This window comes from Talpa europaea (genome assembly GCF_964194135.1).
Source record: "Talpa europaea genome assembly, chromosome: 2".
Taxonomy (NCBI): domain Eukaryota; kingdom Metazoa; phylum Chordata; class Mammalia; order Eulipotyphla; family Talpidae; genus Talpa; species Talpa europaea.
In genome coordinates, this window is record NC_140068.1 from 135,061,769 (window position 1) to 135,087,850 (window position 26,082).

General features: G+C 35.4%; 2 protein-coding genes across 2 annotated transcripts; both read left to right on the forward strand.

Annotated features, from left to right (window-relative positions):
- Positions 1-2,084: 2,084 nt before the first annotated feature.
- Positions 2,085-3,020, forward strand: LOC311167481 (olfactory receptor 14J1-like; the record flags this gene model as incomplete). Its single annotated transcript, XM_084228501.1, has 1 exon — positions 2,085-3,020. The coding sequence occupies one exon, from the start codon at positions 2,085-2,087 to the stop codon at positions 3,018-3,020; it is 936 nt and encodes a 311-aa protein (XP_084084627.1).
- A 13,672-nt stretch (positions 3,021-16,692) lies between these two features.
- On the forward strand, positions 16,693-17,625 carry LOC311167697 (olfactory receptor 14J1-like; the record flags this gene model as incomplete). The annotated part of the gene is made up of 1 exon (XM_084228748.1): positions 16,693-17,625. The coding sequence occupies one exon, from the start codon at positions 16,693-16,695 to the stop codon at positions 17,623-17,625; it is 933 nt and encodes a 310-aa protein (XP_084084874.1).
- Between the last annotated feature and the right edge of the window lie 8,457 nt (positions 17,626-26,082).

Below are 26,082 nucleotides of genomic sequence, written 5' to 3' on the forward strand. Positions count from 1 at the left end.
CTCATTGTGTTCTCCCTCTTCCCACTGCCTTTCCCTCTCCCCTCTTCTCCTGGGTCCCCAGATCTATGGTCAGCTTTTAACTGCTAGTTTAATTAATCAGTTAATTAATTGATTGACTTTATTTTTAAATTGTAATTGAATTACCATTATTTTACATCCTTAGTAGTGTTGACAGTATAGGATTTCCTCTCCCCACCAGGTATAATCACCATGGGTCTCCTTCTGCCAAACACCCATAGTTCTCCACCATAGTTCACTGTGCTCTTCCTCCCCCATTCCCAAGTTGTCACCCCTCTCCTTCACACTCTCCACCCCCATCTGAAAGCCTAATACCAATGGTCAGTTTTCAAGTTTGATTTTAAGGTTTGTCTCTGTCTGACTCTTTGGTTTGTTCCTCCATACTTCACACAGAAGTGAAGCCATCTGGTTATCTTTTTCCTGACTTATTTTACTTAGCATAATCCCTTCCAGCTCCATTCAGGTCACCAAACAATGTTTATTTTTGATTGCTGAGTAATATTCCATTGTGTGTGTATGTGTGTGTATATATATATATATATATACACACCACATCTTGATCCACTCATCTGTTTGTGGGCACTTAAGTTGTTTCCACACCTTGACTATTGTAAATATGCACTAATAATAAATAGACATAGTTTTTAAAATACTAATTATTCATGTGTTTTATTAAAAATGTCATTGAGGTATAAAGTTACCTGGTTTAAGATGCAGATTGTTTTAAGGGTTTTGGTAAATAATTGGCTTTTTCCAGGAAGCATGCACAAATGTGACCATACTGTTTAATTGTTTTAGGCTTAATTTTTTTGTTTTCATGAAATAAGCATCATATTCATTATTTTTTAATATGAATTTTATTGAAGTAACATTGTTTTACACCACTGTAGGTGATTTTGGGTTCTACATTCAATTTCCTCAGATGTATGTTACAACTGGATGTCTTCATAGTTAGTAGTATTTTCTTTTTGCATTTAAACTAATGTGTTGGGACCAAAAATTATATTTCATAGTAGTTTTTGATTTTAAGAATTTGAGTAAATGATTTTTTCAAGTGTGTATTAATTATATTTTTTTAATAAGAAACAATGGGAAGGCCTGTTCTTGTCCATTTCCATTGGGAAATTATCATCTTTCAGGTCAATTTTTATGATATTTTAATGATAACTATTATTTATATATCATAATTATTGCACAAGTGCTATCAGTTTTGTGAGTCATAATTTTACCCACTGAGAAAATAATTGTTTAGATAGAAGAAAAACCTTGAAGAGTTTTCCCTCTCATATGTAAGACAAAATTATAAAATTACAATATTAAAAGCACTTGTAGTTGGAGTGGCATATAAAAACAGATAATGACTGAAAATGAATAGATAGCTAAAAACACTAGTAAATATGAGTGTATGAACTATATAAAAATCTTAACGTAAGTCAATCTTCAATTCTAAATACCCATTATTAAAATTATATATTTTAAAGATATCTAATACATTTTATTACATATCTATATATTTCTCTTGATTGAAATGGGCAATATTAAGATTTGGAACCTGCTTACCCATGTTTCCATGACTGAGTCAAAGTTATTGAAAATTGCTCCTGTTGATTATTAATTTAGACAACTATTTCATATTTATGATAATGTGATAATTTCTTTTTTTTTAAAAGATTTTATTTATTTATACAAGCACTGGGGTACAGGCCAGAGGCACGGGAGGGTGAGAGGATTCACCAAAGACAGAGCAGGGAGCAGAACAGGTAGAAGAACCGAAGTACACTGCTGAGGGGAGCAGTGGACGAGGCAAGAGAGGTCTGCTCCGCCATGTGGGAATCTCCCTGGCCGGCCAGGAATCCAACCGGCGCTGCAGAGGCTACTGACAGCTTCACAGCGCTGCTCTCAACCCGCGGCGCCACTGGGGAGGCCCGATAAGGTGATGATTTCTTCGATTGATTTCTTGCTTAACTTAATGGAGCTTAAGGTGAGTTCAGTGGTTAAGTAAAAGAAATTTCCAAATGTTCCTGTCTTGTCTTGCAGCCAAAATCATTCAAAAGTTAAAAAGGACTATGGCTAATTTCACTATGAGTGGGTTTCTTCTGATGGGATTTTCTGCGAAGCCTGAGCTAGAACTCTTTCATGCTTCTCTATTCTTAGTCTTATACACGGTGGCATTAACTGGCAATCTCCTCATTATCACCTCAGTTTCCATGGACAATAGTCTCCACTCACCCATGTATTTCTTCCTGAAACATCTCTCCTTTCTAGATCTGTGCTATATTTCAGTGACTGTGCCAAGGTCCATTTACAGCTCTTTCCTGCATAGTGACTACATTTCCCTCGGTGAATGCATAGTGCAGTGCTTTGCTTTCACTCTCTGTGCTTCTGCTGAGCTGTATATGCTCACGGTGATGTCTTATGATCGCTACGTGGCCATCTGCTTTCCACTGCGCTACGAAATCATCATGGATGTCAGCACCTGTGTCCGTGGAGTGCTAAGCGTCTGGATCAGTGGGGTCATAACTGGAATCATGCACACAGTTGCCACTTTCTCCATCCACTTTTGTGGTTCCCACATCATTCACCAGTTCTTCTGTGACATCCCCCAGCTCCTGAAACTCTCTTGTTCTAATGAGTACATCAACGAGGTTGGGGTCAGTGCCTTTTTGTCACTAATGGCACTTCTTTGCATTGTCTTTATTGGCGTGTCCTACACACATATATTCTCTACAGTGCTGAGAATGCCGTCTGCTGAGGGCAGAGCTAAGGCCTTTTCCACTTGCATTCCCCACCTTGCTGTGGTCATATTATTTATTTCAACCAGTGTCTTTGAGTTTTTCAAGCCAACTTCTGACTCTCCAAGTGCACTAGACATTTTGCTCACTGTTATGTACACAGTTGTGCCCCCAACACTGAACCCAATGATCTATAGCCTGAGGAATAAAGCCATAAAGGTTGCTCTAAGAAAGATTTTCCAAAGAAGAAAAGCTGATATGTTTTGTTGAAATACATCTATTAATTCATTTTTGGGAGACAAGTTCAAAACATTGGGAAAACTATTACCTTAAACAAAATGAGACAAAATTAATTGAGTTTTTTAAAGAATGAAGACTGAGGACTCAAGGCTGGAAATAACATACCGGTAGTTCTGGAAAAGTTGCCTGAAATTTGAGATTCTCAATGAGGATTACTTATCATTTGCAAGGGATGTATGTCAAGGATCCATGTAGGTGTCTCTTCTGATGCTTCTGTCTGATGTTGTCTCTGCATTCAGGAAAACACAGATGGTTGTTCAAATTTATCCTTTAGTGCTTTATCTTCTTCCAACTGAGAGTTTTACCTTATAGTCTGCCTCTCTTTGAATTTACTGATTTGCCCAGAAGCAGCATTTCTAAAATGCTTTTTCACAGAGTGTTTTTTTAAATTATTAACATTTTTTCAAAAGATTTATTTATTTATGCATACAAGAGCTGGGGTTCAGGCCAGAGATGCAGGGGGTTAGAGGATTCACCGGAGACAGAGTGGGGAACAAAACAGGCAGATCGACTGAAGTACACTGCTGACGGGAGCAGTGGGCTAGTCAGGAGAGGGTTTGCTGCTCCATGTGTGTTGCTTCCTGGCCAGCCCAGGGATTGAACTTGTGCTGCAGAGGCTGCAAATTGCTTCATAGTGTGGTGCTTAACCACTTGAGCCACCAGGGAGGCCCCTCACAGAGCATTTTTTTACCGCACGATTTCTTCAGGCCAGATCAGCTGCATCTTAACTCTGGCCTTGTGCCCTTTAATTGGGACCATTTACCTGTTAGATTTGGTTAAGTAAGCATAATGTAGTCAATTGAGATTTTAAAGCTAATTAGAGAAATGGTTATAGGGAAAGAACTCATATGGAAAATTTGTCATAAACTCTCTAATATGAATATTCACACATAGTTTTTAGACTTTACTCCTGCAAACACAGTAGATTAAAATCTCTCTCCAAAAAGTCAGGCATAAAAAGAAATTTCCATAAATTTAAAGCAGTTGACAATTTCTTCCTCCATCATTTCTGTCTGGATGATGAAAGACAATAAATATTGTGTTATTTTCCATTGCTTCTTGAGTTACACTGGAATTGGGACATCGCATCTATGAATTGACGAGAACCCCCCTTGCTCTCAGCACCCACTGGCTATGCAGAGCTGCACTGAGGCTCTTTGAATCTTGAAGGTCTCTATGAGTAATATAATGAGGTCTCTGTGCAAAAATATCATTAAACCATTTTTTCACTCTTAAAAAGAAATGGATTGCCACTCACCTGGGTGTGATGTTTAAATAATACAAAATCTGTGAGTGCCTCAGAAATACAGGTTTCTGACTGTTAAATAATTCAAAGATTAAGTAGAAGAAATGCTACTAAAAGTACTTATTTTTTTAAAAGATTTATTTATTTATTTATACAAGCACTGGGTACAGTCAGCAGCACGGGAGGGTGAGAGAATTCACCAGAGCCAGAGCTGGGAACAGAATAGGCAGACTGATGAAATACACTGCTGAGGGGAGCAGCGGGCATGGCAGGAGAGGTCTGTCATGCCATGTGGGACCCTTGCTGGAAGCCAGGGATCGAACTGGTGCTGCAGAGGCTGTGGGCAGCTTTGCAGCCCTGTGCTCAACCACTGCACCACCAGGGGAGGCCCTAAAAGTGTTGTATTTTACCAAAAGGATAGATAAATTGAAAGATAGGGGAAAAGTACTTATGTGAGTTTAATGTATAGTGATTGATATGTAAAAAAAATCAATGGATGCAATCAGCATGTAAAACAAGGAAAGATAGAATTAATGAACTGAAAGTTATATTGCTCATATAAACATATCATATGATATTTAAAAAGTAATCTGAAACAAAGTGTTTTAACATCATGAGAAAGAGATTGAATCACAAATGATAAAAGTGGAAGGTATGATGTTGACAAAAGTTAAAAGTTCTCAAGGTACCTACTTATTTCATGCTTTGAAGGCAGTGACATATTTTCATAGAAAATATGAAAATTTTTCCCCACAAATTTATAGAGATAAAATTCTTCTGATATGAGAAACAAAAGTGATCAATATATGCAAAAAGATTTCACAAGTAGAATATCCCATTGAAACTATAAAATAAAAAAAAAAAGAACAATGAAAGGACTTCCATTTTTAATGACTGAGTAATAATGTATTGTGTATATTACCACATCTTCTTTAGTCATCATTCAATGATAGGCTTTTTTGTTATTTCTACCTCTTAGTTGTCAATTGTGCTGCACTGAACATAGAACATATGCATAAACATAAAAAATATGCATATATCTTTTATGCATAAACATAAAACATATGCATATATCTTTTCAAATCAGTGGTTTCATATTCTTGGAATGAAAATAAGAGTGGAATTACTGGTTCATATGGTATATCTTTTTTAAATTTTTTGAGAACTTGAATCTTGTTTCCATTTTTGTTGCATCAGTTTACCAGTGTGAAGGATCTCCTTTTCTCCCCCCATCTCCTGCAGCTATTGTTTCTTTTCTTCTGGTAACAGCCATTCTCACAGGTGTGAGATGAGATGTAATTGCATATTTGATGTGCATTCCCCACAGTGAGAGAACAGCTGAACATCTTTTCACAAGACTGTTGGCCATTTATTCCGTAGAGAAGAACCTATGCAAATCCTCTGGCTGTTTTTAATGGAATTTTTTTTTTATGTTGAGCTGATTATATTTTTTTGGATATTAATCCCTTATCTGATACATAGTTTGCAAATATCCTGTCCTATTCAGTAGGTTGACTTTTTCTTCTAATGATGGTTTCTTTCACTAAGCAGGAGTTCTTTAATTTGATGTAGTCCCATTTGTTTATTTTTGGTCTTGTTTCCCTTAATGTTGGAGTCCAATCCCCAGAGTCATCTCTAAGGCTGATCTCAGTAAACTCATATTCTCTGTTTACTTTATATATTTTATGGATTCAAGCTATTACTAAGGAACATATCTGTGAGTTTATGGTCTAATCTTTTTTGCTCGTGTTTTAGGGCTTCAGGCATAACCTTCAGTTTTTAATTTCAAAAACATTTTTTAAATTAAAATTCCAGGTAACTGGGTATAATCATTAAATTAATTTAAAGGGAAAATACTCAGCAGAAACAATGAGTGTAATTGCAATATTTAGTCCCAGGATATTTACTGAGAACAACAAATACCCACAGCACGCACAAATTCTGTGCCAAAGAGATTGCATAGCCTAACCTCCAGTGGCCAAAGAAAGGTTGAAATGGACTTATTTTGTCTTCCCAGTTCAGATTTTTCTGAACGTGAATGAATTCAGAGGTGCTAAGTGTGCTAAGTGTCAGCTGCTCACATTGACATCTTTTCTTTTTGTTGAGGGAAGAAGTTCTTGAATATGCTCTGGTGAGTGTTCTTAGATTCTAAAAATATAGATTGCACAGAATAGTAAAAACCCATAAGTTACTGGTTTTGAGTGGGTGAAAGCAGTCACTGTTATTTAATGTGTAAAATATGAAATCCTTTGCATGAGCTATGATTATTTAAATAGAAATTAAGTATCTGGGAGAGAACATTGTAAACTTCTTTTCCAGAAATAGTTTGTGGACTGTAGTTCCCACCTCCCTAGCAATGCCTTTCTCTATGTAACCATGTGAGAGTAATTCAGTGTGAACATGTGATGGGGTGACTCATGATATTCCTTGCATTCATTTTATTCATTGACTCTTATAATAGTGACACAGAGATTGAGGTGCTCTCCATGTCAGAGAACATAGGTAAATTGTTCAAGTATGGTAGAAACATGTAAAGATTAAGAATGGATGAAATATTTTAATGGGAGCAATATAACCACAAATTCCATCTTCACAAAATAGAGATTTAAAAAAAACAAGATTAATACTGATAAAATATAGCCAATCAGCCTCCTTATTTCTTTGAATTTTCAGGGAAAATTCTGTGATAGAGAAAATTCAGGAAAATTCTGGAATGGACATGTTAATGGCCAATTTATTTTTAAAAATATAGAGAAGAGGACTTTCAAGAAAAATAACTGGCAAAATTCATTAAAATATCACATGTGATACACTGAGCAAGAACTTTTGTTTTGAAAACATTATATCTACCTAACATTTAAGCATTAATTTTTAAAAACATGAAAGTTTACCAAAAGCTGTTGATAGAGTGTTAAATTTTGTATGTTCCCTTTGATAGAGCATAGAATAAACTAACATCAATGAAATAGTAGAACAAATGATGTAAAATCCTGGGTCTGCACTGAAAGTTGAAATTTCATTGAAGAAGGAAAGTGATAATCTTTATGATCATACTTAAAGTAATAGCTCATAAATAAAAGCAAAGTATCCCAAAGTAATTCTGAAAAACCACAAAAGAGAAATTTGAAGTCCCTTTATTTTTTCCGCTTCTTCATTTGTTATCACAGACAGTTGTGGGGACAGTATATTAACTACTAGTTAGATATTTTTAAACCATAATGTGACAAAGTTCTTTTTACACACCCATAGACACACAGACAATTGTTTAACATATAAATTTTACATACATATTCATCTATATGTAATGTTAAAAATAGTTATGTAGTATTTTTCAAGAGGCAGAAAGGATATGTAAAGTTTTAGCGATGAGAACAAAATTTGCATTTAATTCCATTATATGGCCTTTACACGAATTATTAACAAGAGTAGATTTAAATTAATGGTAAGACCAAACAAAATATTTCTGGGTATATCAAGAAATATATTCATGCACATGGAATATACCATTTTTGTTGGATTCCCGAAAGAAAAATAAGCAAGCTTCTCCTAGATATATCAAAATAGAATTTCTTAGAACTTCCAGAATCCTCACCTTTTAAGTTTCAGTTGCAAGAGATGATGCGTGGATGAGCAAAGGTGTCATTACAATCTCTAGAATTGTCAGGTGTCATCTTTAAAATCTCTTTTTAGTATTGTCTAATTACATTAATATTGCTGTGAATAAACACACAGATATATAGCACATACACAGCACACACATCCCAACACACAAACCACTCCACACACACCCAGCACCACTCCTCCCACACATACACCCACACACACCCACTAAGACTGAATCAATTTTTAAATAAGTTTTACTTGATGTGTGTAAGGGACACCCTCATCAGTTCCAACTCTATTCTATCAAGTAGACTTAATTTCCCAATGAAATTCCGTAGTACACTACAGATGCTGAAAGCATCCATCATCCTCAGCTTTTAAGTGAAGTACAGGAGCTTCCATGGATTTTACATTGAAAATCTGAAAAGGATGGTCATTTTCCTATGTGTCTCAGACTATGAATCAAGTCAACAAATGTATGAAACAGTAATAAATACAATCATTTCCTCACCATTCAGAACTATTACTGTTGTTACCAGTTTTATTTCCTTATACTCTTTACTCCCTGCTTTTTCCATTCCTGTGTATTTACAAATTTTCAGATCACAAAGCGTATAGATTATATCTCACTTTTATATGTCATCCAAATAGTGATCAGATCGAATTAAAAAATACCTAATACAGATAATTCTGAAAATCTTGAAAATAATTATGCAGCTATACTTTTAGGATTTGTCCATATTCTTTACTGGGGCATTAATTTTTAGTGAACATAGTTTAGTAAATACAAAATCATTCAGATGACTTACATAAAATATCATCTAGATATATTTATGCAACTTAATACCAGTTTCAAAGTATTTGCAAAATAATTTGCTCTTTTCCACAGAGAATGCATAAATTTGAGCACACTGCTTGCATGTTTTAAGATTTTTATCTATATGAAATAGCACTATAGTCAATATTTTTAATAATATTAATTTTATTGGCATAACTGATTAGGGTATCGTCACATCTCTTCAGATATATGGTACCACTAGATCTTACTTTTTAATTAATAGTACTGAGTATTTTACTTTTCCATCTTAACAAATATGCTGGTTTCACAAAATATAATGCATAGTTATTCAACATTGTATTTATTAAGATTAAATTATCTTATCATGTGTATGTTAGTTATATTATTTTTCTCATAAAAATACACTGGAAAAGGTTCTGTTCTTTTCCATTACCTCTGGAAATTAACAGTTTTGAGATGGATCTTCATGATCTTTTTGTTAATGACGATGCTTAGTTATATGTCACAATTATTGCATAGTTGCTATTAATTATATATCTCAAAATTTCATTTAATGGAAAATATATGGAAGAAGACCATTAAATTTTCCTTCACATAAAAATAAAATTATTAAATTGTAATTATAAATCTTTTGTAAATGGAATGGCATAAGAATAGGTAGAATTATTCATGAAAGAGAATTAATAGCTGAGAAACATTTATAAATGTTAGTGTATGGGCAGTATAAAACTTTTTAACATAAATCAACATTGAATGTACTATAGCTTCACTAATGCAAATATATATTTAAAGATATTGTGTTAATTTTATTATATAATTTCATTTTCATTGAAGAAGGGCAATGCTAAAATATAGAATCATGTTTACCCATGTATTCACAACCCAGTAAAAGTATTTTAAAATTGCCTGATATATTATAGCATTACACAAATATCTCATATTTGTGATGAAGTAGTGATTCATTAAATGGCCTCTTGCCAAAATTGATTGAGTCCAAGGTAGGTTAAGTCACAGAAATTTTCTTTTTTTTATTAATTATTTTGTTATTTGCTATATCACTGTTCATTTTTGAACAATATTTGCTTCCCCCATCCCCTCAGGTGTAGTGCCCCTAGAGTTTCTTTCACCAATGTACCCATGCACCATCACCTCAGTCCCCTGTGCTCCTCTCTCTCTCCCTCTGATCCCTCTCCCTCCTCCTCCCCTGCAGTATGTCTCTGATTCATATTGTCTGTTTTGCTTTGTTGTGTTTTGTAATGTTATTATTTTTTTACACTGATGCCTTATTTGGTTCCCCTGTATTCTTTTTTTTTAGAGTTTTATTTTTTAATATTTTATTTTATATAATCTTACATCTTTTTTCATCTTTGCACAATGCATGCATTTTCATCTTGGTTATATTCCCCATACAATTGCACCCCCTCCCTATTTTGACTCTAGTCCTTCCTTCTCCCACTCCTCCTCCCCACCCCCGCAGTGTGTCTCTGGTTTACAGTTGCTTGTTGATTTTGATTTTTACTTTGTATTGATTTAGTCTTTTTCCTGGTTTCTTATTTAGGTTTTCTAAATTCCTGCTATGAATGAGACCATCCAGTATTTTTCTTTTTCTTTCTGACTTATTTCGCTGAGCATAATTCCTTCTAGCTCCATCCACGTTGCTGAGAATAGCATGAGTTTATCATTTTTGATTGCTGAATAATATTCCATTGTGTATATACACCACATCTTCTTGCTCCATTCATCTACTTTTGGGCATTTGGGTTGTTTTCAGTTTTTACCTACTGTAAACAGTGCTGCAATAAACATAGGCGTACAGGTGCTCTTTGGAATCAATGCTTTTGTCTCCTTTGGGTCCTTTGGGTCCTTTGTGTCCTTTTGTGTCCTCTAGGAGGGGAATTTTCAGGTCATGTGGTAGCTCCATTTTTAGTGGTGGAAAGTGGTATCTCAATGTGGTTTCAATTTGCATTCCCCTGATTATAAGGAATGTTGAACATTTTTTCATGTGCCCCTTGGCCATTTGCATTTCCTCTTTGGAGAAGTTTCTTTTTAGCTCTTCTGCCCATTTCTAGAGTGGATTGTTTTTTTTTTTTTTATTTTTGTTGAGTCGTGTGAGTTCTTTGTATTTCTTTATGATCAGTCCCTTATACATTGAATGGAGTGAAAAGACTTTTTTTCCAATTAGTGGGGTGTCTGTTTGTTTTGGATGTATTTTTTGCTGCACAGAATCTTTTCAGTTTGATGTAATCCAAGGTGTTTATCTTTGTCTTCACTGTCACTGCTTTGGGTGTTATGCCTTTAAAGAGGTTTCTGAGATGTATGTCTTGTAGTGTTTTCCCTATATTTTCTTCTATATATTTTATGGTTTCAGGTCTTTTGTCCAGTTCTTTTATCCATTTTGTGCAGTGAGAGATAGTGATCTAGTTTCATTTTTTTGCATGTGGTGGTCCAGTTTTACCAGCACCATTTATTGAACAAACTGGCCATGTCCCATTGCATATTCTTTGATCCTTTGTCAAAGATCAGTTGTCCATGTAAGTGTGGCTTTATTTCTGGATTCTCTATTAGGTTCCATTGGCTTGTGTGTCTATCTTTGTTCCAATACCAAACTGTTTTAATTATTATGGCTTTGTAGTATAGCTTGAAGTTGGAAGTGTGATACCTCCTTTCTCCTTTGTTTTCATCAGTAAGGCTTTGGCTATTCATGGTTTTTTTGTGGTTCCATATGAATTTCACCAGTATTTGTTCTATTTCTTTGAAGAATGTCATCGGGATTTTTATTGGAATAGCATTGAATCTGTATATAGCTTTTGGTAGGATGGACATTTTAATAATGTTAATTCTTCCAATCAATGAGCAGTGGAGTTCTTTCCATTTCTTTGTGTCTTATTCTATTTCTTTTAACAGTGTTTTATAATTTTCTTTGTATAGTTATTTCACCTCTTTTGTTAGGTTTATTCCTAAGTATTTGATTTTTTTTGTTTCAATTACAAAAGGGATGGTTTTCTTGATTTCTTCTTCATCCAATTGATTGTTTATGTATAGGAAGGCTACTGATTTTTGTCTGTTGATTTTGTATCCTGCTACTTTACTGAAGTGGTTGATTATTTTAATTAGTTTTTCTGTGGAGTTTTTATGGTTCTCTATGTATATTATCATATCATCTACAAATAATGATAGTTTTACTTCTTTTTTCCCTGTTTGGATTCCTTGTATGTCTTTCTCTTGTCTTATTGCCCCAGCTAGGACCTCCAGTATAATATTGAAGAGCAGTGGTGAGAGAGGACATAGTTGTCTTGTTCTTGATCTTAAAGGAAAGTCCTTCAGCTTTTCAACATTGAAGTGAAATAAGCCAGAAAGAAAAAGAAAAATACCGGATGGTCTCACTCATAGCAGGAATTTAGAAAAACCAAATATGGGGCCAGGAAAAAGACTAATTATAATAAAGAAAAAATCAAAATCAACAAGCAACTATAAACCAGAGACACATTATGGGGGAGAAGAGGGGAGGAGAGGTTAGGGTCAAAATAAGGGGGTGCAATTGTATGGGGAATATAACCAAAATGAAAATGCATACATTGTGCAAAAATGAAAAATGATGTAAGAATTATATAAAATAAAAAATAAACATAAAAAAAGAAAATAATATTGGCAGTGGGCTTGTTGTATATGGCTTTTATCATGTTAAGGTATGTTCCTTCTATCCCGAGAATTTCAAGGGCCTTCATCATAAATGGATGTTGGACTTTGTTGAATGCTTTCTCAGAATCTATTGATATGACCATATGGGTTTTATTTTTCTTTTTGATGATATGTTGGATTACACAGATCGATTTTTGTATGATGAAACATTCTTGTGCCCCTGGGATGAGTCCCACTTGATCGTGGTGCATAATCCCTTTGATTCATTGTTGGATTCTGTTGGTAAGGCTTTTGTTGTGTACTTTTGCATCAGTGTTCATTACGGAGATTGGCCTGTAGTTTTCTTTTTGTGTGCTGTCTTTGATTGGTTTTGATATTAGTGTAATATTGGCTTTGTAGAACATATTTGGTAGCATTCCTTCTTTTTCAATTTTTTGAAAGATTTTGTGCAGGATAGGCATTAATTCACTGCTGAATGTTTGGTAGAATTGATGTGTAAAGACTTCTGGGCCTGGGCTTTTGTTTTTGGGGAGTGATTTGATTACTTCCTCAATTTCACTGCTTGTAATTGGTCTGCTTAGTTGTTCTATTTTTTCCTTGTTTAGCTTTGGATGATTATATTGTTCTAGGAATTTTTCCATCTCTTCTAGGTTGTTGAATTTGTTGCATATGAGTGTTCATAGTAATCTCTGATTATTCCTTTCATTTCTACTCAGTCTGTTGTGATTTTTCTTTCATTTATAATCCTATTTATATGTGTTTTCTTCCATTTTTTTTCTTTGTGAACCTGACTAGAAGTTTGTTTATTTTGTTTATTTTTTCAAAGAAGCAACTTTTGGTTTCATTGATCTTTTGGATTTTTTTTTTAATTTCCATTTTGTTTATTTCTGCTTTAATTTTTATTATTTCCTTTCTTCTACTGGCTTTAGGGTTTTTTTTTCTAGCTCTTTGAGATGTGAGGTTAGGTAGTTTCTTTGAGTTCTTTCTTGTTTCTTGAGGTAAGCTTGTTTTGCCATGTATTTTCCTCTTATTAATGCTTTTGCTGCATCCCGTACATCCTGGAAAGTGATGTCCTCCTTGTCATTCAACTCATACTATTTTTTAATATCGTCTTTGATCTTCTCATTAGTCCAGTGGTCTTCCAGTAGTGTGGATTTCAATCTCCATGAAGTGGGAGGGTTCCTTGTTTTCTTTTCATGATTTATTTCTAACTTGATGCCTTTATGATCAGAGAAGATAGTTGGAATTATTTTGATCTTCATGTATCTGTTGATGTTTGTCTTGTGGCCCAGTTTTGATTGATTCTGGAGAATTATCTGTGCACTCTTGAGAAAAATGTGTAATCTGATTTTTTGGGGTGCAATTTCCTATAGATGTCTGTTAAGTCCATGAGTTCAATGTTTTATTTAGGGCTCTAGTGTCTTTGTTTTTTTTTTTTTTTGTCTCATAGATCTGTCCATTGGTGAGAGTTGGATGTTGAAGTCTCCTACTATATATGTATTTTCTTTAATATATGCTTTCAGAGCTGGCAATGATTGTCTAATATTTTTTTGGTGCTCCTTCATTTAGTGAGTATATGTTGATGAGCTTTACATCTTCTGGATATATTCCTGATATATATTCCTTTTTATTGGTGAGTTTAATCCTTTTATATTTATGGTTAATATTGATATATTGGCATCTGTATTTACCATTTTGTTTGTCTTTTTTGTGATTTTATTCCTTGCTTTATTCTGTTCTTTTTGTTCATTCCTCTGTTGGTTTTGGCTTTAGGACTTCTTGTAGAATTTTTTGGAGTGGGGGTTTAGTTGTAATGAATTTCTGGAGTTTCTGTTTGTCTAAGAATGTCCATATTCTTTTTTAATAGAGGAAGGAGAGCTTTGAAATGTACAGTATTCTTGTTCGGCATTTGCTGTGTTGAAGTTTGCTGAATATGTTACTCCATTCTCTTTTTGTCTGTAGTGTTTCTTTGGAGAAGTCTGAAGTTAACCTGATTGTTTTTCCCTTATAAGTTATCTGTTCCTCCCCCTTGCCAGTTTCATTATTTTTTCCTTGTCTTGGACTCTTGCAAGCTTTACTATTATGTGTCTTGCTATAGTTTTCTTTTCATTGTGATAATTGGGAGCTCTTCTTGCTTCTTGTATGTCTATATTCATCTCCTTTTTCATGCTTGGGAAGTTTTCTTCAATTATCTCCTTGAATAATTTCTCAGTTCCTTTGTCTGTCTCCTCACCTGGAGTGCCTGTAACTCTGATGTTTACTCTCTTCATGGACTCTGATAATTGTCTAAGGGTGTCCTCCTACTTCTTCCTTTTCACTTCTCTCTCCTTTTCTCTTTTGGCTCTTTATTTCTGTATCTTTGAGAGTACTGATCTGTTCTTCCATTTCATTGATTCTGTTTTCATTGCTTTCCCAGAGTTCTTTATCTCCTCTATTACCTTTTAATCTCCTGCTTTTCTTTTCTTTCCTTTCTTAAGTTTCAATTTTGTTCTTCAGTTCTTTTATTATTTGTCTCAGTTCATTTTTTTCCTTTTCATTTTCTTTCTGCTTTTTAATCATGATGATCATTAATTCTTTATCTGACAGGCCAAGAATTTCTTTCATTGTCATTCAAAAAGTTCTGGTGACTGTTTTTCTTTTTGTGGTCTGTTCTTTCCCTTCAGGCTTGCTTGGCTATTTATATTTTTTCCTTCTCCCTGTTGTTTGCTTTCTAATTAGTTCTATGTGTTGGGAAGTTTTGCCATTGGTGTTGGCGGACATCTCTTTGGAGTGCTCCTTTCAGGGGTGTCAGAAACTCTTTACCAGACCAAGTCCAACACTGTTATGCCAAAACTCCATCAGGGTATTGATGCTGTGGCTGTGTTGCTGGGCACTGTCTCTTACAGTTCCTGCCCTCTGTATTTACTCAGTTCCAGCAGGGAATCAGCTAGTTGGTGATTTTGTTCTGGTCACTAGGTGGCTCCAGAGATCCATACTAGCTGACCTGTGTTTTTTCCCAATGGTTCTCTGAGAAATGGAGGGGGGGCCCTGGTGGCACAGCAGATTGAGTGCAGTGCTGTGAAGCTGTACACAGCCTCTGCAGTGCCGGTTCGATCCCCACCAGTCTCAGAGCCAACCACATGGTGAGGCCGACTGCTCCTTTCTCATCTGCTGCTCCCCTCAGCAGCATATTTTGTCAGTCTGCCTGTTCTGTTCCCCACTCTGTCTCTGGTGAATCCTTTCACCCTCCTGCACATCTGGCCTGTACCCCAGTTCTTATATAAATTAAATAAATCTTTAAAAAAAAGAAATGGGGGATGGAGGGGAACATCTCAACACAGGGGCTCTTGTTCAAGCTGGGTACTGTGTTATCCCCATGTACACCTGGTGCTGTGCCAACAGCTTTATGGACCCCACACCCTGAATTCTGCTCTCTATGTCTCAGTTCCAGGGCTATCAGGTCCAAAAAGCTGGCTGTCACCCTGTGCAGTGCCCACTGTCATGGTCTGTCCCATGCCCCAGATCCTGCACCTGGTTCTCAGTTCCAGAATGGGGTCTTGCTCCATGCCTTGTTTCCCTTCTTACCCCCTTTTGCCTGACCTACCCTTTCTCAGAGCCTGAGGGTGGTTTTGGGATCCCTGGTTTCCAACTATCAGAAAGTTGGTGATTTTTTTCTGGTCACTAGGTGGCTCCAGAGATCTTTTCTAGTATACTTCCAGAATGGCATTTTTTGCCTTTTGGTCCCCAGGGAATAGAGTGGAGTTGGCATGGAGTGCTTCAAGGGTATGGAGTTACTGTGTCTGCCCTATGCCCCACCATCCTGGGGGTCTCATGCCCCAAATTATGTGCTCCAGTTCTCAATTCTGAAGCCCTGAGATCTGGGATGTGGGCTATAGGCCAGTTCAGTGTCCCCAGAAATGGTGCCTTTTGCACCCCTCTCCTGTGCCAGGGCACCTGGTTTTTGATTACTCAGTGAGGGTCATTCAGTGATGGTTCCTGTGTGTCTCCATGTGAATCTAGGCCAAGATCCACATATACTTTTCCTCACAAGCTTTCCAGCTGGCCTTGGGCTATTTGTAGGTTTCTCCTCAGAGTCCTTATTTCCTCTAATGACACCTAGAACAGTTTATTCACTTTGATGGTGATTCCCACATGGTTTTCCACAGTTTCTGTTTGCAGGGTGTGGTGCCTACAGTAGTTCCTTTCCACTCACTGTCCCACTTGTTTTTTTTTTTTTTTTTCCCTCTCCTTTCTGTTGGTCAGACTGTGCTGGCTTTGTGGGTGGGAGAGGGTAGCAGGGTTCTCTCACAGAAATGTTCTTTCCAGTGATTCCATCTTCTCTTGCAGGCATCATCACTGCGAATTTAAGAAGGATTATGGCTAATTTCACCATGAGTGGGTTTATTCTGATGGGATTTTCTGTCAAGCCAGAGCAGGAAATCATACTTGCTTCTCTGTTCTTAGTCTTATACATGATGGCTTTAACTGGCAATATCCTCATTATCACCACAGTTTCCTTGGACAATAGTCTCCAATCACCCATGTATTTCTTCCTGAAACAGCTGTCCTTTCTGGATCTGTGCTACATTTCTGTAACTGTACCAAGGTCCATATTTAATTCTTTCATGCACAGTGGCTACATTTCCCTTGGGGAATGCATAGTGCAATGTTTTTCTTTCACTCTCTGTGCTTCCGCTGAGGTATCCATGCTCACGGTGATGTCTTATGATCGCTACGTGGCCATCTGCCTTCCACTGCACTACGAAATCATCATGGATGTCAGCAAATGTATCCATGGAGTCTTAGGCGTCTGGATCAGTGGGGTCATTTCTGGAGTCATGCAAACAGCTGCCACTTTCTCCATTAACTTCTGTGCTTCCCACATTCACCAGTTCTTCTGTGACATCCCCCAGCTCCTGAAACTCTCTTGTTCTAATGAATATATCAGCGATATTGGAGTCACTGCCTTCTTGTCTTTTATGGCCTTTCTTTGCATTGCCTTTATTGGACTGTCCTATGCACAGATATTTTCTACTGTGCTGAGGATGCCATCTGCTGAGGGCAGAGCTAAAGCATTTTCTACTTGCATTCCCCACCTGGCTGTTGTTATTTTATTTATTTCAACCAGCGCATTTGAGTTTCTCAAGCCACCTTCTGACTCTCCAAGTGCACTGGACATTTTTCTCACTATTATGTACACAGTTGTGCCCCCAGCACTCAACCCAATGATCTACAGTCTGAGAAATAAAGCCATAAAGGCAGCCCTAAGAAAGGTATTCCAAAGTAGAAATGCTGACCTCCCTCGTTGACACATCTGTAAATTCTTGGTTGCGATTGAAGTTCAAAATATATTAGGAAAACTATTACCCTAAACAAATGAGACAAGCAAAAATTAAGTGAGCTTATGAAAGAATCAAAACTGAGGACGGAAACCCAAGTATAACCACCTGGTAGTTCTGGAAGAGTTGCCCAAATTTTGAATTTCTCAATGAGGTTTATACACAATATACAATGAAAACATGTCAACAGTCAGGCAGGTGTCTGGTTAATATATTCAGTTAATGTTTGCTGTGCATTGAGGAAAACAAGTGTAAACCTTGTGTCACCAAAACTCAATCCAGTGATCTATAGCCTGAGAAATCAAGCTCTAAAGACAGCACCAAGAAAGGTTTATCCACAGAAGAAAAGCCTATGTCTTTTGTTGAGGCACAGTTTTTAAATTTGGTTGGGAGACAAGTTGAAAATATATTGCAAAAACTCTTAGCTTAAGTCAATCAAGACAAGTGAAAATTAAGTGAGCTTGTGAAAGAATAAAGACTGAAAACTGAAGCCTGAAATTATCACCAGAGATTTCTGGAAAGCTGCCTGAACCATATCTTCTGAAGAGGATTTTATATAATTTACAAGGGAAACATTTTGTGATCTGGACAGGGGTCTGTATCCTTTATCAAGCCCTTATTGTCTATGCATTGAGGGAAACAGGGATGGTTGTTAAGATTCATCTTCTAGGAGCTGAGTATTTTAGCCCTGCCATAAACATGAGGTCATGTTTCTTTGAAGTTACTGATTTTTCCAGAGGGAGCAGTTTCTAAATGCATTTTAACAAAGAATATTTTTCCCTGCCACAGTTTATTCACTGCCAAGTCTAGCTGCCTCTTAATTCTTGATTTGTGCCCCTTAGGTTGGGTCAGGGAGAGGGAGGCCCATTTGAATGTTAGCTTTGGTTAACCAAACCAACTAAAATTTTGAAGCTTTTACAGAAATTAACATAAGAAGAGTTTTCATTTCAGAAACTTTTCATAGATGTGTTAAGTAACAAAAATATTCATAAATAACTCTTTAATGATTACCCTTTCAAATATAGTAGATTAAAATCTCACCCCACAAAAACAGATGTGTAAAATTGTTGTCATTTTAAAGATTTATCATAACCCCTTCAGGTACCATGTCTGTCAGGATGATGTAAACAGTAAAATAAGAGGTTCATTCCTCATTTTCCCTGAGTTACTGTGGAGTTGGGCTGTTACATGTTCTCCATGGATTGGTGAGAACCCCCCAACTCTCAGGACCCCCTGGACACCTGGTGCTCATCTAAGGCTCTATGAACCTCGCAGGCCCCCTTGAGCAACATGCTGTGGTCACTCTGCAAAAATCTCATTATGCCATTTCTTTGTGTCTATTTGCAATGGGGTAATTTCCACTCACGTGGGAGGAATATTTTAATAATACAAGAATCTTTGAGTGCCTCAATATACATGATTGTAATTGTTAAAAGGAAATACAAGAAGAAATGGAAATATTATTCAAAGTATCTTTTGCTAACAGAAAGTAGGTATATTTGAAATGTATGTAAAAAGTACATAATAAGTTTAATGTGTAGTGATAAGAATTAAAAAAAATCTTTTTCTCTATGGCTTATTTCACTGAGCATGATCCCTTCCAGCTCCATCCATTTTGCTGTGAATAGCATGAGTTTATCTTTTTTTATTGCTGTGTAATATTCCATTGTGTATATTTACCACATCTTCTTGATTCAGTCATCTATTTGGGGGCACTTTGGTTGTTTCCATAGCTTCACCCATGATGGTACATGGATGAATTTGTGGTGGAAATTTCATGGGGACTATAACTGAGATGTGAAAGCATACATGGTAAAAAAAAAAATGAAAAACTGTCTAAAAAATATAAAAAATAAATAAAATTATTAAAAAATAATTTAAAAATCAATGAACGATTAATCAGCACATAATACAAGGAAAGGCAGAACTAGTGAAGTTTTTCCACCAATGAGCAAATGAGCAAAAACATCATGAGAAATAGACTGAGTCATTTTATCTTTTGCTTTAAATAATTAATTTTAAATTTACTTTTGCATAAAATTATTTTTGCACAAAGTATAAGTTGTGGTTCACTTTATACAAAATAATATTCAACAGAAAGTATCTTTAATTGAAAATTATTTTCTTCAAAGAATTTTTGTGCCATTGATTGAGAAATATTGTTTGGTGATGAATGTCACCTGTGTTATATCAATGATGTTTGTTTGTGTTTGTGAGTCACTAATCTGTTCAATTGATGTGTGTATTCATGGTTATAGTATAAAACTATGAATTATGGTAGTTTTCACCTTATTATATTATAAACTCTGTTTTTCAACTTCATTCTTCCAGATTTTCTAGGCTTCTCTATGTTCTTTGTATATTCATAAAAGCCTTAGATTCAGTTTTCTGATTCCAATACATACCTGCTAAGAGTTTGATTGGAATTACATTCAATTTATAGATGTCTTCCAATCATGACCAGAATGCTTTTCGCATTTATTTACATGTTTAAAAATTCTCTTCTCCATGCTAGTTGTTTTTAAAGGATTTTTTTGAAGATTTATTTATTTATGCATACAGGGGCTGGGGGATAGGTTAGAGATACGGGAGGGTGAGAGGACCCACCAGAGAGAAAGTGGGGAACAGAAAAGGCAGACTGACTGAAATACACTGCTGAGGGGAGCAGCGGGCAAGACAGGAGAGGTCTGCTGCACCATGTGGGTTGCTCCCTGGCCGGCTGGGGATCAAACTTGTTCTGCAGTGGCTGCAAACTGCTTCATAGTGTGGTGCTTAATCCCTTGCACTACTAGGGAGGCGCCATGATAGTTTTTAGTGTAATGACTTGGTACATTTTTTTTTTAATACCTAACTCCATTTTTTAGTGGCAATAACATTTGCATTTTAATATTAGGAAAGTTTCAGATATGCATCATTAAAGTACATTAAGTTCACTAGCAAAGTTCAGATTCCTTCTCCAAACAACTAACACGTTATCTGATTTACCCACTCCTCTTCCCCTTTCCCTTCTGTTAACCACTAATTAGTCCAAACGTTTGTTTTCTTGTGATTTAGTTCATCTGTCTGGTTAGCTTCTCTATCTACCACATAGAGTGAAATCCTACTCTATTAGTCTTTCTGTGTGAGTATTTCACTAAGCATAACACCCTTAGGGCCACTCATGCTGTGGCAAATGGCAGGATTTTTACCATGGAACAATGAATAGTATTCCTTTGTGTATATAAGTCACATCTTTTTTAGCTAATTATCTGTCCCTGGACACTTAGTTTGCTTCTAGCTGTTGGCTATTGTTAATAATACTGCAACAGACATCGTGGCATGTTCAATTTAGTGATTTTGTATTTTTATGTATATGTCCAGAAATGGATTGACTGGAATTTCTCTGGTCAATTAATTTCTTTTTTTCTTTACTGAAGTAACCATGACTTTCAGGAGTGAATGTGATTTAGTTGGAGAGGCTCAAACCTCTTCAGATGTATGTTATCATCCTATAACCACCATCAAAGCACCCATAGTACTTTTCCCTGTACCTCTCTTTTTCCTATCTCTAATTTCCTTTACCCTAGTAGCTTCAATTTGGAAATAACATTTCTAGGGTGTGTAGTGATTTGGTTTCAAAAATTCTTTTTTTTTTTTTGGTTGTCTATTATCCGTATGTTAGTGAAATCATCTGTTGTTTTTCTCCCTGCAATTAACTTAACATAATCCCTTCCATTTTCAGTCACCTTGTCTCAAATTGAAGAGTTCATTTTTATAGCTGAATAATACACCATTTTGTATAGAGATAACATTGACTTAAAATACTGCTCTGTTTTTCCATATTGCACTGCAGATAACATAGGAGTGCATATACCTTTGAATTAGTGATTTTGCCATCTCTGAGTAGATACTGGATCACATGGTAGATCTGTATTTAATATTTGAGGAATCTGCAGTTTTTCCCATAAGGACAAGACCAGTCTTTATCCTCACCAACAGTCCAACAGTGTGCAAAGATTTCTTTTTCTATATGTCCTCACAAAATTTTTTGTGGTTTTTTTTTTTGTTGGTGGTGGGGAATAAGGGCCATTCTTATTAGAGTGAGGTAGAATCTCACTGTAATGATTAACATTTCCCTGATGATAAATGATGATATATATATTTTTTGGTTTAATATATTTTATTTTATATAATTCTTACATCATTTTTCATTTTTGCACAATGTATACATTTTCATTTTGGTTATATTCCCCGTACGATTGCACTCTCCTTATTTTGACCCGAATCCCTCATCTCCTCCCCTTCACCCCCCTGTAGTGTGTCTCTGGTTTATAGTTGCTAGTTGATTTTGATTTTTCCTTTATTATAATTGGTCCTTTTCATGGTCCCTTATTTAGGTGTTCTAAATTCCTGCTATGAGTGAGACCATCCGGTATTTTTCTTTTTCTTTCTGGCTTATTTTGCTGAGCATGATCCCTTCCATCTCCATCCATGTTGCTGCAAATTGCATGAGTTTATCTTTTTTGATTGCTGAGGAATATTTCATTGTGTATATGTACCACATCTCCTTGATCCAGTCATCTATTTTTGGGCATTTGGGTTGTTTCCATAGCTTAGCTATTGTAAATAGTGCTGCTATAAACATAGGGGTGCAGGTGCCCTTTGGGATTAATGTTTCTGTGTCCTTTGGGCAAATACCTAGGAGTGGAATTACTGGATCATATGGAAGCTCTGTCTTCAGTAGGTTAAGGAATCTCTACACAGCTTTCCATAGTGGCTGGACCATTTTGCACTCCCACCAACAGTGTAGGAGAGTTCCTTTCTTCCACATCCTTGCCAACATTTATTGTTGCTAGTTTTTTTTTTTAATATGTTCCATTCTCACTGGTATAAGGTGGTATCTCATTGTAGTTTTAATTTGCATTTACCTGATTACAAGTGATGTTGAACTTTTTTTTCATATGCCTGTTGGCCATTTGCATTTCCTCTTTGGAGAACTTTCTTTTTAGCTCTTCTGTCCATTTTTTGGACTGGATTATTTTCTTTTTTGTTGTTGTTGAGTCTCATTAGCTCTTTGTAGATTTTTGCGTGCCTTTTGGTCATCTTTATATCTTCTTTGAGAAGTGTTATTCAGCTCTTGATTTGCCCATTTTTGATTGGGTAATTTCCTTTTTTATTGAATTGTATGAGTTCTTTGGAAATCATATATATATTCTCCTTGTCAGATGTATAATTTGCAAATATTTTCTCCCATACTAATGGTGCATTTTGTTTTAATGACGCAAGGAAGATAGAAAGAAACCAAGGAAAAAAGTCAGAAATCAACTCTCAAGATGGATTGGAAATAATTATATATTAATGACAACTTAAAATGTCAATAAATTAAATTTAATCAAAATACAACTCTATATTGACACTCTATGCAAACAATTCTGTTATTAAATAGATTGAAAACAAAACTAGCACCAAGGGAACAGATTTCTGATTAAGATGACGAGGTTGGGGAAATCAATGACCAGCATGGTGATTATGGGTAATAATACCTACTACATACCTGAAGTAACAACAAATGTCCCATGACAAAAAGATATAGGAATTATGTAACATGCTAGATGTGTTAAGTAATACTACACCAATTATCATTTGGATTATTTAAATTTTATCAAAATACAACTCAAACAAAAAAAAGTATATCTTAAACTTATACTAATGTCAATTAGATGTCATATATGTCAATGAATTTTGAGTAAAAACAGGACCTACCTATTGGCTGTCTACAAGGTACTTTCTTCAGTTTTAGGAACTCTCAAATTGTCAAGCAAAAAGAATGGAAAATGATATTCCATGCAAATGGGAAACAAAAGGCAACATGGATAATGATACTTGCATCATATAAAAGAGACATTAAGTGAAAACTTTAAGAGACAAAATCCTTTTAGCATAATGATAAGGAGCTGAATTAATCAAGAGGTAGAAAGAGATATCAGCATAATTAAAGATGGCTTATATAACACAATTTCAAAAGTGGATACTTTACCCAGATAACAATCAGTAATGAAATATTGGGTTGAAGTACATTGTAGACCTAAGAAACATGTACAGAACTTTCCACCTAACAATGTGAGAATCCACATTCTTCTCAAGTGTACAGGGAGTGTTCTTCAGGATAATGATATATTAGGTCATGAAACAAATATTAACATCTAGGAGTTGATAAAGATCATGTCAAAGTAGTTTCTCTGACCTCAATGGTATGAAATTAAAAATACACAACAGGAAGATAATGGAAAACATTAAAATCAGTGGAAAATAAACTACACGGCTCTCAACAATCAAGGGCTAAAAGAAGAAATCAAGAGAGAAATTAAAATGAAAATGGACATGCAGCATACCGAAATTTATGGTGTTTAGTAAAAGTAGTTCTAAGGATAAATTTATATCTGACTCAAACAAATATCCCAACTTTACAGGTCAGTGAACTAGACTAAGGAAAACAAAATAAGTTCAAATTTAGAAGAAATGAAATGAGCAGAATAAAAGAAATGAAACAGACACTAGAAAACCAGTAGAAATAACATTTAAAAGTAAGAACAGGTTATTTGAAAAGAAAAGCAAAATTGAAAACCTTTATCTAGACTGACAAACATAGAACTTACTCTAGTAAAATCAGAACTGGTGGAGGAGATGTTACAACTCATGCCACCAATACAAGGATCATAAGAAACTATTATGACTACAAATTTAATAACCTGTGGATCTGGATCCTTTCTAAGATATACACAAGATAACAAGACTCAATGATGAAAAATAGAAAACCAACCAAAAGTCAGACACAACATTTGGCAACATTCAATATCCTGTCATGATAAAAACTACAAAACAGGTGTATTGGAACATACTTCAGCATAATAAAGGCCATGTATGTAATCATGTTTTATTCAGGGACACCACACAAAGGGTCAATCCTTCCACTCAATATATATTGAAAGCAGAAGCACGTTTGGGAAAATCATATCCTCTGCTCACAAAGCAAAAGTAACTTGGACTTTGTCATTTTCATGTTTATAATTTTGATATTACTGTAAACTCAGAATTTTAGTGTTAGAGAAAATTTTAGAGATCATAATGGCCAACATCTAGCCCAAATAAAAACTGTGTCTTTCCACTTCTATGTAGCTGTGATACAACCTCATCCTGAACAGTTGTAGGATCTCAGTACATCTGTAGGACACCACATTTACTAAATAAAGTTTTTACTATTTCTTTTCTTAATATGTGGAAAAACAGGTATAGCATGGGTAATAGTAATCTTGAAATAGTAATCTTGAAATATAGGAAGCTGTCTTCATGATTTTCTGTAGTATTAAATATTGAAAGATTCTAAAATGTTCAATTTGCCTCATTTTTAATCTGTATGTCTTCCATGAAGTCAACAACTTGCAAGTCCACCTAATTTTATGACTTTTTTCAAAGACACATTTCTTTGTTGTTTCATGTCATCAGAAACTTATGAATATTTTTCTCATTAAGCAAGAGAGAAGATTTATTCTGGAAATTCAGGAACACAGATACATGTACTGAATGGCTGACTTAAATTACACCTTTGTATACTATTCTTAGTTCACAAATGTGCAATAAGTTGTATATTAACAAATAGCTGAATTATGGTGTTAAAATGATAGTTTACATAGAAACCATGATTCTATCTGTGGCATCAAATGATTGGAAAAGCTCACTTGTGAAATATTAATAGGATGAAGATTAGTTTTGTGATAATGGAATATATGGTTGTTAACTATAATAATTTAGGCTTAACATTGAAATAATGAGTTTATTTTCATAAGAGTTCTTATGGTTATAGTAGACATGTCATAGACCACACACAGATTAAAATATGGTTATTTTTTACTTCTTCACTCAAAGTGAAATCATATTGCCATTTATTTTTTTGGATTCCAAGTAACCAAATGGCAATTACACCTTTTTAAAAATGGGGAAGTTTATTAGACATTATAATATTATCTCTTAGAATTAAATTATTGCCTTGTTTATTCAATTAATGGAACTAACTTAAGTGTTTTGTGGATATTCTTTTTTTTAAAAGATTTATTTTTATTTATACAAGAAGCAGGGTACAGGCCAGATATGTGGGAGGGTGAAAGGATTCACCAGAGACAGCACAGGGAACAGAACAGGCAGACTGATGAAACACACTGCTGAGGGGAGCAGTGGGCGAGACAGGAGAGGTCTGCTCACCATATCAGTTGCTCCAAGGCCTTCGGGGATCGAACCGGCACTGCAGAGGCTGCGGACAGCTTCACGGCACTGTGCTCAATTGCCTACACCACCGGGGGGGGGGGCAGTGTGGATATTCTTGAATCTAACACATGTTATAGTATTTTTCAATAATTTGGTCCAACTACACGAATGCGTTGAAATTACAGGAAA